We start from the raw sequence: 12,816 nt of genomic DNA on the forward strand, positions 1-12,816 counted from the left end.
AATAATTTATTAACAATTTCTAAAATTTTGTTAATTATTAAGAAAGTTTTGACATAACTAAAAATAATTTTCTTCTTTTATTGGCATGTAATAATGGGGGTAAAAACAATTCTCTTCTTTTATTGGCATGTAATAATGGGGTAGGTGCATTTATTATTTCATGTGATAATAATAAATGCACCTACCCATTATTACATGCCAATAAATGAAGAGAATTATTCTTAGTTAGGAAAAATGTCAATTAAAATGCAATAAAGATTTTGTCTTTATCAAAATGGATAAAGAAATTGATCTTTTTTTTTTTTTTCACAAAGAAAAGATTATAATGGGACCAAACCCAAAAAACACAAAAAATAAAAGGCAATCAATCAATCAATCATGCAGTCTTGATTGATCATGAGAAATGAGATTACAATGAGAGAGATTAGGGAGACCCCACGTGTGAAATCAACACAAATCATATCATTCATGAGAATCACATTCTCATCAATGACAGAAAAACGAGTAGAGTGCATAACTGCATAAAGTAAATATAGTGGCACTGTGGAAATTAAGAGAAGCATGAAGGGCAAAAAGAGTGAACCTGTCATATTCTGTGTACTACCACCACCTTTATTAGCTCTCCAACCCTCAAAACTTTAAAATTTTTGTTTTCTTCATGTTTCTTTTGTCTTCCACTTTAAAAAGAGTTTTGACCGTTGCTGTTCTTTCTCAACGTCTCTCTCTCTCTCTCTCTCTGATCAAGCTCCGTCTAAGTCTTATTCTCGCTTGCCATACCCAGGTTTGCTTCTCCATTCTCATCCATTCTAAAAGCTTTACTTTTCCCATTTCTTGAAAAAAAAAAAAAAATTTGAAATCATTCCAAATGTACTCTTTTTTTCTTTTTTTTTTAATCTTTTAAATTTCTTTGTTGTAAGAACCATGAAGTTAAGCTCTTTTTAATCTCAAATGTTCATTAATACTTGAACTGGACAGTCTGTGTTTAAGTTGTTTTTTTTGGAAAGGTTTCTTTTTGTGAGTTCTAGGAGTGAGTTCTATTATATTTTTTTGAAAAAAAAAAATTCTAAGAGGCTGTTATTGTTTAATTTTGAAATGGGTTTTTACTTTAAAAAAAAAATTTAGATGGCTCAAGTTTTCACCTTTTCAGAATTATGGTATATAAATTATTATTTTATTTAAAAATTGGAATTATCTGGCTTTAAAAAAAAAAATTGACTAATCATAATTTCATCGAAAATCTGTTGTCTGCATGTTAAGATTAAAATTTTGATACCACCAGATTTGATGAATATGTTTCTAATTTTTTAAATGAGTGTCTACTTTTTCTGTTCATCTAACTTAAACTACTCCTATTCCCTGTTTGTTTTTTTTTTTTTTTTTTTTCCTTTTTTTAAATTGACATTTTCTGGTCATTGTTGTTTGAATATCACTAGCTAGCTTTTGAAGTAGCTTCCCAAAACAACTTTAAAAAATAATAATAATAAATAAAAACTCTTGAAGTAGTATCTAGTCCTAAAAAGATGTCATTTTTAAGTTGGTTTTTTTCTTTGATCATTATACTTTTCTTGATTTTCAAAGATAATTTTCATTGAGAAATTTGATTGGGCTTTATTTATTTATTTTTCCCAAGTGGCCTTTTATTGTAATTAAAATTTCCACCTTTTTTTTTTCCAGCTCTGGTTTAGGAAGTTGTAGGTTCACCATGTGAACTCTGCTAATCGGTTTTCTTTTCTCTCTTTTTGTTTTCCCATTTCTTTTCTCTCTACTTTAAGCCTTTTTTCTTGTTCTGCTGTGTGTCTTTGTATGATTTGCAACTGGTTGTCATCATACTACCAATATTGACCATTTATTACTTTTTCTCAATTTCTTCTTTCTTTTGGAAGTATTCTTCTTTTCTCAATTATTTTACTTTTTTTTATACAATAATGTTCGGGTTTTTTCTTTACAATATGCCTTTTCATCCTGTTTAATATATAATGTGCCTGTAATTTTAATCTTTTTAAGCATTTTTCTGTTCTCCCATCAGTTTTATTCTTTCAAATCAAACCAAAATTTAATAAACATAAAGCATACACAATGTTAAACAAATGTATTTACAAATTGAGGCTCTTTTGCAAATGGCTTATGGGTCAAAAGTTGCGTGCTTTCTTTATTTTATTTTTTATAAACAAATGTTATCATTGATATAAATTATTAATGATTTAAAGCTCGAGTTTTTTGGGTTTGTGGAGAAGTTATACAGAAGTTTGAAAAGAATCTCCATTTTATACTTCAGTTGTGCAACTTTAAAATGTTCTTTCCCCATCTCTATGACCTGATAATTAAGAAAAGCACCCAAGGTTTTAATTCTTTTGCATATAAAAATTTAATTTCTTAGCTTATTTGAGCTTCATTCTCAAGATATTTTTTCCCTGTTCTGATTCTGTTTCTTGCTCTATACATTTTTGAAGTTATTAAACTTTGTTTTCATTAAAACAGCTGGGAAATCCTTATGAATCTGGTGAGAAATACAGAAGGATACCATTGTGATCTGCATTTTGATTCAGGCCTAAAGAATTCCTAGAGTGAAAGTGAAAGGGGAAGCAAAAGTGAGAGATGGGATGTTCCACATCAAAGCTGGATGATGAAGAAGTAGTTCAGCTTTGTAAAGATCGAAAGAGATTCATCAAACAGGCCGTTGAGCACAGAAGCCGATTTGCCTCTGGACACTTGGCCTATATCCAGTCCTTAAAAAGAGTTTCAGCTGCTCTTCGTGATTATATCGAAGGAGATGAGCCTCGTGAGTTCTTATTAGATTCATTCATAACCCCACCTTTCACACCTATAAAGAAAACTAGTCCTGGTTTCATCACAATTTCATCCAAGTCCTTATCTGGAACACCAATTCAGTCTCGGCCTAATTCACGTTTGAAAGTAAATTACCTAAGGTCAGGTGGGGAGCCAGCTGTGTTGGTTGAGGAGAGACCTCAATCACCAGAGACTGTCAGAGTTGAAACTTATTCTCCAATGCACCATTATGGGATTGATGGATTTTTTGCGTCACAATCCTCACCAATGAATCCTTCAATCTTCTCTTATTCCCCTAACAATAGACCCAATATTCCTCCAGCTTCACCTCAATCATCCCAATGGGATTTTTTTTGGAATCCATTTTCATCATTGGACTACTATGGCTACCCCACACATAATAGTCTCGACCAGACAGTCATGGATGATGACATTAGAGGCCTAAGGCAGGTCCGGGAAGAAGAAGGGATTCCAGATTTAGAAGAGGAAACTGAGCAAGAAGAATCTGATAATAAGGTAAATGTGACAGAAGAAAGAGCTAAAGTTGATCTAAATTGCACTAGAGAAGAGGTTATTGTTGAAGATATTGATGAGGATGAGGATGATGATGAGGACGAGGAGGAAGCAACAGATAGTGAAGATGAAAATGACCATGACGTGCAAGGCTTACAATCACATCGCACAAGCATAGAGGTAGCAAAAGCTCGAGCGGCAAGACAGGTTAAAACTAGTAATCAAGAAACGGCAGTTGATAATCAAGAAGCCAAGGAAGAAACGCCGGGTTTTACTGTTTATGTTAACCGCAGGCCAACAAGTATGGTAGAAGTTGTCAAGGATCTTGAAACTCAATTCAATACAATTTGTGATTCAGCCACTGCCGTTTCAGCAATATTAGAGGCTAGCAGAGCTCAGTATTCGTCAACTTCCAATGAACTCTCAGGTTTGATATTGTTGCATGTCTTTTCCATTTATGCATATCTTCTTCTTCTTTTTTCAATCAAATACTTGAACAAGTCTACAGTATTAGGTTGAGGGATCTATGCAATCGCAAAACGATGACTTTTCACACCCTCTAGAATGATTACCTACAGATTCTTTATAATGGAAATAAAAGCTCAGATGTGGTTGCCAGAATGAAATTTTAACAAAATGCATTTTTGATTTAGGACAATTCAAATGGCTCTTCCTTGATAGGTGGCACTAGTGTTTCTGAAAAATATAAATTTGACAGTTTGCTCAAGATCGTTAGATAGGGATGTGATGTAAAGGCAATATTTTGAAGGTAAATTATTTTAAACTTGGATTAAATTATTTCTTCTTTGAAGGTGCTTCCTAGCTAGGACCCCATTGTCATAATGATTGTCAAGCAATTAGGATGTTTGCATAATCATGCCATTGATTTAGAGTATGGTGGCACACGCTGGTCTTAACTTCAATTGATTGGAATCAAGACAGTGTGGCATTGCATTCTCTTTTAATGGTAAACACAGAAAATTTAGTGTCAGTTAATAACTTCTAGACCTTTTGTAAATGTCATCTCATTCTACTAGTCATAATGACTTTTGTGCATGTCAAAATTCACTTGGGATAGGTGTATTATTTTAAATCTATTCTTTATGTTGGTCCTCCTGTATATCTGTGTAAATTTCCAGGATATCAATTTATTGTATTTTTGTTTTGCAGCAAGGAAAATGTTGAATCCGGTAGCTTTGTTTCGATCAGCTTCATCTCGCTCTTCCTCCTCAAGATTTTTAGCTAATTCTTCGGGCTCTAAAGATGAAGGTTATGAAAGCAATAGTGACTTCTCTGATGAAAACTCCATGTTTTCAGGAAGTCACCAATCAACATTGGACAGATTATATGCATGGGAAAAGAAACTCTATGAGGAAGTCCGGGTATATATCTAAACTTACACCACATATTTTAACAGTTCCTAAAATAATTTAGTACGCTTTTTTGACTCTGTTTATCAGAAGAGACATCAAAATGGAATAAAAAGCTAAACTTCAACAAAACTTAATTTCAATTTGTAAAAATTGCTTTTTATATAAAACCAATGACCAATGGCTATTTAACAATTAACAGTTCCTAACATAATTTCAGTATGCTTTTCTGACTCCATTTATCGAAAGAGACGTCAAACAACAACAACAAGAGCAACAAAGCCTTAGTTCCAAAATTTGGGGTCAACTATGGATTCTCGACCTAGTTTACAAAGCTCCCCACTTTTGTAGGACCCGTGAGAGGTGATGGTAGGCAGCCTTAACCCTAATTGTTTTTTGAGAGGTTGATTTCTGGACTTGAACCCACGAGTTGTCACTTTTGGTGGAAGGCACTTGCCATTACACCAAGGCCCAACCTCTCAAGAAGAGATCAAAATATAATGAAAATCTAACTTCAACAAAACTTATTTCAAAGTATAAAACTACTTTAAATATATAATACATTTAGTAAGCAAATGATAATTGCCTCCTTTGGAAATTTCTACAACTATGAATATGCCTGAAATTATTGATTGGAAAGCATGATTAAACACCTTTTCATTGGTTTTTAGTAAATTCAAGTGATATCCCAGTGGTAGTGACACCCCTGGTTGCGCCTGATGTCTATGGTTTGAACTTCACCTCTCCCCTCTATCTTTCTATCCTGAAAAAAAAATTGTTAACATGAATCCAAAGAAGTAGTTGTTCTGGAATTCATAAATGAGACTAATCTTTCTCAATCTTGAGAAAAAAAATATTAAATCAAGTAACTTCCTGTTAATTTGGAAAAGGGATGAAACCTCTAACTAATGAGAAGAATAAGTGGGTCATTTTTACTTGAATAGCATGCAAGTGCAACAAGCCAACAAGAAGAAAGCAGATGCCAAACTTGAACTGTAGAAATACATTCAAAATTTCTCTTCTATTTATGAATCTTTTCTAACTTTTTGTAGATTGCAGATATCACTTGCTTGTTTTTTAAAAATTAATTCATTGGTGAAACTGGTTGAACTTATTGCAATATTTTCATTAAAATATTCTCTGTTTTTATCTTTTTGAAGAAATATTGGCAAGTAAACACTATAAAAGCTCATCAGGTTAATAATTATGTTCTTTGACTTCGAGTGATAATGGGAAACTGATCTTTTTGTTTGTTACCTTTGCAAACAGTCTGGAGAAAGGGTTCGAATTGCATATGAGAAGAAATGTAACCAACTTAGGTACCAAGATGTGAAAGGAGATGACCCCTCTGTAGTTGATAAAACAAGGGTAGCCATTAGAGATCTGCATACCCAGATAAAGGTTTCTATACACTCAGTTGAAGCTGTTTCTAAGCGGATTGAAACTTTGAGGGATGAAGAATTGCAGCCTCAACTTTTTGAATTGGTTCAAGGGTATGTCAGTGTCACTCACCATCACATTATAATTTTTGTGTACCATATGAAATCATTCCTTCTATGCTAAGAACTGTTAAGGATCTTTGGCAGTCCCACTAATTGTTCCCTTGTGTTTCTTTTCCTGAAAATTGTATTATCATGAATGGAGTCATCAGAGAAAATGCCATCCACTATTACATCTAATGGTGATAAATAACACTACTTTCCTTTTATGAAGTTCTAAACCTAAATTCATATATAATCAGTCTGTGATGGCTCCCATTTTCTATCAAATGCCCTTACACGTTTGGTAATGTGAAATCAAATGACAAGAAAAATAAAGTGATGCCTTCAACATCCATTGGGCTTCCATGTTCTGCATGCCATTTACATTGAATATACTATCCTTGTTTGTGACACCCTGTGTATATTTATAAATGCAACATGTATTCTGCTCACATATGATACAATGTATAGCCAAGTTTATCCGTGAAGAGCTACATAATTTTCAACTCTTAAATTTTTTATGAGTATTTTGCTGGCTCTCTAACTCATTCTCCTTTCTTATGCATGTTGAATTTTTTTTTTTTTTTTATGTTGCTTCCCCGAGCAGAATTCATACTTGAATCTCAATTGTGCTATTTTTTACACCTTGCTTGCTATTGGATACAATGACATCCAGTCCTTTCAGTTTGCAACTAGGAGGTATTTAATATAAACTATGAATCCAACGTGTTTAATTTTTCATATTGACATTTCCAATGTAAAAATTGTCCCATTTTAGCTCAAATTTAGGAATATTACTAGAGAGGAATTTTTTCTTTTTTGATTGTATTTTTTGCTGACTTAGGCAGCTAATGATGAACTGCAGGTTAGCAAGTATGTGGAAAGTAATGGCAGAGTGTCATCAGACACAGAAGCGGACATTAGACGAAGCCAAGCTATTACTAGCTGGTACACCTTCAAAAAAACGCTCTTCCATGTCAGTAACAACGGAGCCACAGCGGCTTGCTCGTTCAGCTATCAATCTTGAGTCAGAACTCAGAAATTGGCGAGACTGTTTTGAACAATGGATCACTTCTCAGCGATCCTATGTACATGCACTAACTGGCTGGCTCCTCAGGTGTGTCCGGTCAGATCCTGACACCTCAAGAGCACCATTCTCTCCTCGTCGATCCAGTGTATGCCTTCCAATATTTGGACCATGCATCCAATGGTCAAATTTTCTTGATAACATCCATGAAACAAAAGTGCTAGATGGACTAGATTTTTTTGCAGCAGGGATGGGGTCTCTCTATGCTCAACAGTTAAGAGAAGATTCTCGTCGTACACCAGTTGGATCAAAGAGATTCGGAGCTGGGTTATCTGAGGATTCTGGGGGGAACATGGAAATGGTAGAGGTTGGTCAAGTAGACGAGGCAATGAATGCAGAGAAAATGGCTGAAGTTGCAATAAAGGTACTTTGTGCTGGAATGTCAGTTGCTATGAGCTCACTGACAGAATTTGCTTCTTGTTCTGCTGAAGGGTATGCTGAACTTGTTCAGCAATGGGAGAAAAAAACCAAATTGCAGCACAGTTCGGGTGGCGTTGAAATGTAATTTATGTTTTTTTTTTTTTTTTCCTGTTCTGTTAGGTCTGACGAATATCAATCAAGTTTTTACTTGTATAGACTAATTGGCATCCCCCATGTCTCTAATTTATTTTAGTCCATGTAGTTTCTTGGCAAACAAGGAAAAGAGGATATAGATAATCTAAAACTAGAAGACTATTTTGTATTTAGGATTGGGAAGAGTTGTAAAATGTAAATTCCAGAAAATTTTCAATTCTTTTACCATCCTTTTTTTTTTCAACTAATCAAAAGGGACTGATTAATAATTATCATCCTCCTTCTTGTCAATTATCATACTTTCTCTAATGTCAATGTATATTATATGGCCTGGTTGGTTGATTGGTTTTGATACACTGCAAGGATGCCATTTTATTGATGGCTTCACATTGATCATTGATCAATGACAAAAGCCAATGACTTTTTAAATTTAATATCCCGAATCCACAAACCAAATTGACAAAGGCAAACATAGACACACGAAGTTATCATCACCAATGTGAAACTGTACTCTTCTCTCAAGTTATTGTCATTAATCATCATTCACTTCATCCGTACTTCAAAACACCAATAATCACACACAAGAACAGCAACAACGAAAGTTAACAACTTTTTAGAGATAAAGCCCACTAAAATTTGATTTCGTGAAATACATGGTAAGCAGTCAATTCCTCAAACCTTGTTTTGGAGAAAACAAAACCAAACAAAAAGAAAAAAACAAAAAAAAAAAGTTAAATCAGAGAAACCCAATTCAGAGCAAAAGGAAAAGAACCCAGAAATAGAAATAGATTTAATAAGAGTTTTACCTGCCATGAAAAGTCGAGTGGTATAAGAAAAAAGCTCCCTTTTTTTCCCTGGGTATGGACTATGGATTTATGGGTTTTCCAAAATGACAATTGGGTCAGACTCTCTCTCTCTAGGCTCGGTTTGGAGGAGGAAACAATGGTCTGGGTTGGGCTGGTTTTTTATTTATGAACTGTCTGTTTGATTAGTGGTACTATTTTGTAGAAAAAAAAATTGTGTTTTTTATTTTATTTTATCTTCTTTATATATTGAGAGAATTAAAAAAGTTAGTTATTATGTTTTCAACTTATAAAAATACTCCTAATTTAATTAAATTATTCTTATTCCTAAAAAATAAAAAATAAGGTTAAAACTGTAAATCAACAAAAACTAATAACAAAAAAATGAAAAAATAAAAATTGTCCACAATTCTCACTTTCTTCCAAAAAAACCATCCCACCTTCTAAAAAAAACTACCCGATTTTCTATTAAAAAACGCCTATCCCAAGTTCTGTAAAAAAAATAAAACTATCCCACCTCCTTTAAAAAAACCCACCCATGGTTTCCTTAAAAATTAAAAAAATAAAATAAAAAAACTGCCACATATCACATAAAAAAACCAAATAAATAAAAACTAATATATATCATTTTTATTTTGAAAAAGTAATTTAAAAGTAAATAAAGTAATTTAAAACTTAACAGGAGAGTGATCCTGTTTTTTAGGCAATGTTTTAGTAGGAGTTAGAATTGCAGTTTTACCGGATTGTCCTTTAGTTTTGTCTCTACTTAAATGTAGGGGTGTAGGGGTATTTTTGAACTAAAAAATGTGGAATCCAAACAGGGGAAGCCCCTTAAATAATAGTATAGAAATATTTATATATATTTTTTTATCTATACTATTATTTAATACTATTATTTAAGGAGATTCCCCTGTTTGGATTCCACATTTTTTAGTTCAAAAATACCCCTACTCCCCTATGTTTAAATATAGACAAAACTAAAGGACAATCTGGTAAAAATGTAACTCTAACTCCCACTAAAATATTGCCTAAAAAATAGGACCACTCTTCTATTAATTTTCAAATTAATTTATCTATACTAATATTTAAGGGGATTTTCCTGTTTGGATTCCACATTTTTTAGTTCAAAAATGCCCCTACTCCCCTATGTTTAAATATAGACAAAATTAAAGGACAATCCGGTAAAAATGCAACTCTAACTCCCACTAAAATATTGCCTAAAAAATAGGACCACTTTTTTATTAATTTTCAAATTAATTTATTCACTTATAAATTAGATTTTCAAAATAAAAATTATATATAATAAAAAGAAAAATAGGACCACTAAAAAAAAAAAAAAAAACCTCATCGCACGCGCAAAGTGCGTGTAATGAGGCTAGTTGTTATTATCTATACTACCATTTAAGGGCTTCCCTGTTTGGATTCCTATTTTTTAGTTCAAAAATACTCCTACAGTCATATGTTTAAGTAGAGACAAAACTAAAGGACAATCCGGTAAAAATACAACTCTAACTCCCACTAAAACATTGCCTAAAAAATATGACAACTTTCCTGTTAATTTTTAAATTGATTTACTCACTTATAAATTAGATTTTTAAAATAAAAATTTTATATATAAAATAATTAAATACAGCTTTTTTCTATAAAATAAGACCTCTAAAAAAAAATCCTCATCGCATGCGCGAAACGCGTGTGATAACGTTGCATTGGACGTGAGAGGAGACCAACAAGAATTTTTAAGACACGTTTTCGTGCAATCTCCCATTCACAATCTCCAATGCGCAGGAGCACTAAACTTAAGTCAAATCTTGTGTAAATTAACTTTAATGATACATTCTTGTTATGCCAAAAGTTTGGGATTTAACATTTATCTTTATATAGTGATTAAAGTCCAATAAAATTTATCTTCATAAAAAATATAAGATTTAGCGAGGCTCGATCACCCACAGTAATAATTGAAAACAAAAAAAATTTAGGACTGTTTGGTCTATTTTTTTTATTTTTTATATATATACAAGATATAAATTATACTTTGACATAATCTAAGTATATATGTGTGTGAAACTCTTTTTTGGAGACTTGAACTCAGCCTTTGCCCTCACATCCCATAAGCACTTATATTTGTGGAGTGACCATTGCACCATGGGTCTATATTTTCAATTTTGTGTTTTTTATAAACTATTTTCTTAGTGTTTTGAGAAATTGTTCTTAAAAAAAAATTCTAAGTGTTTTTTCACGCCCAAATTTTTTTTTGACACTTATTTTCTATTTATATTTTTGTTTAAAAATAACTTCAATGACAAAAAATAAAAAATAAAACACACACACACAATCATCACCTACAACAACACAATGCATAAAGCCCAATCTAAACACATTTGAGAGAGAGCTACGCAAAATCTTCAAAACCTAGCAACAATAAAGGTCACAAAATCATGGTGAAAGCCGTTTATCACATATCGTTGAGATTTTGTTGTGGCCCACCGCAACCAATTTTCCTAGCCACCATGACCCGAGAGAGAGAGGTAATAAAAGTGCAAAATATTACAAAAATGCAACCCAAAACGAAAACTATTTTTAAAATGGGGTGCCAAACAATCTCTTAGAATTTAGTAACATTTTCAAAAAACTTTAAAGTTACATGACCATCCACCTATGTTGAAGGTTTCAAGATTAAACTTTTTGGTATATGGGTGCAACATGAGTTCAGGAACTTTAAAACTTAAATAATCATAAATAAAACCTACCCCACCGAAATTGGTTGTGTTGGTTCTAAATTTAGACATTTGGTTAAGAGCTATGTTTAAAAATATTGATTGAATTATTAATTAAGTTCTTTGATCATTGGGTAAAGTTTAATTTGATGCCTCAACTTAAAAACTGATAATGGTGAATTGAATAAATATTAACTAAATTGACAAAATTAATAATCAAGAGAACAAATTAAAATTCGTTGAGTAATTAGAGAACAAATTAATATTTTAACCAAAATTGATCAACTAACTTGCATTAATTATCTAAGTCTAACAAAGAGTGGATTCGACAGGAATCAAAATGGTGTTAGAATACAATATTTAGTAACTTCAATATGGTGTAAATGTGTATACTCTTACACATAAATATGGCATAAAGTAGTTCTATATCTATAAACACATACTATAAATGTACATAACTAAGTTACATCTGTATTAACATATATAATATTGGGTGAGTCTTCTGCATTATGCACAAAAGTATTGGATAGGATTGAGATTGACATGTGACCATTTTAAGACACGTGTTGTACCTGTTTCGCCTTTATTACTTAAAAGTACTGGATAAAAACCAAAGCTTATAATAAACACTCCATGTTAATATCAAATTTATGTATTAATTTAAAAGACATGAATTGATGAGTCTTCCTTTGAAACAATCTAACACAATTTGACTTGCATTCTTGTTTAGTAACATGACCATTGAATGGAAAGTAGCACTTAAGATTGTGATTGATTAGAGGGCATCCATTCTAAAATTGTGGTAGAGATGCTAGGTTGTTCCGATCCTTTTTCCCCCTCTTGGATACATTAGGTTGTTTCAATCCTACTAACAAATAACAATACAATTTTTTTGGTTGTGGTTGATTACAAAACACTGTCGAGCATATATAATCCTCCAAACTTGAGTTAAGCATTGTTTCAGAAAGACAAATTAGTGTCCACATGCCTTGAAAAAAAGAGGAAACACCAAAGGCTAATTTGTTTTAATGAAACATATTTTCTAGAATTTTTTTTTTCCAAATGTTTAGTCATATTATTGAAAATGCTCAAGAAAAAAAAGTCAAGTATTTGGTTTTGCATTCCTAAAAATGCTATGGAAGGAAAACACATTTTCTACTAATTAGTAATTACCTACTTTTTTCTCAAAAAGGAGAAGTTTAAATAAAATATTTAACAGAATTACTTTTTTTTTTTGGTTGTTGAAAATAAGCTACATTTTATCCTTTTCATCCTACATTTAATATAAAAATTACTAAAAAAAATTATATTTTTTTATGAACATTATACAAATAAACTACCGAAAACATATACTTAATTTAGTTTAAATGAAAAAAAAATTCAAACTAAATATAGGTATAAACTTCTACCATTAAGCAATAAAATTCAACAATTTGATAATATGTTTATTATATTTTTAGGAAATATATGTAAAAAAGAATTGTGGCAGTTGTCTAAACTTGTCATAGCATTACTAGCCTCGTTACACACGCTTTACGCGAAAGATGA

At 31.9% G+C, this 12,816-nt stretch overlaps 1 protein-coding gene across 1 annotated transcript; it reads left to right on the forward strand.

The window, feature by feature from the left end:
* The first annotated feature begins 683 nt into the window (after positions 1–683).
* On the forward strand, positions 684–7,999 carry LOC142642323 (uncharacterized). The gene is made up of 5 exons (XM_075816678.1): positions 684–781; positions 2,479–3,727; positions 4,471–4,682; positions 5,940–6,163; positions 7,017–7,999. Exons 2-5 carry the CDS (start codon positions 2,596–2,598, stop codon positions 7,741–7,743), a joined length of 2,295 nt encoding a protein of 764 aa, XP_075672793.1. The 5' UTR covers positions 684–781; positions 2,479–2,595; the 3' UTR covers positions 7,744–7,999.
* The last annotated feature ends 4,817 nt before the right edge of the window (positions 8,000–12,816 follow it).

Source organism: Castanea sativa, chromosome 7, assembly GCF_040712315.1.
Source record: "Castanea sativa cultivar Marrone di Chiusa Pesio chromosome 7, ASM4071231v1".
NCBI lineage: Eukaryota > Viridiplantae > Streptophyta > Magnoliopsida > Fagales > Fagaceae > Castanea > Castanea sativa.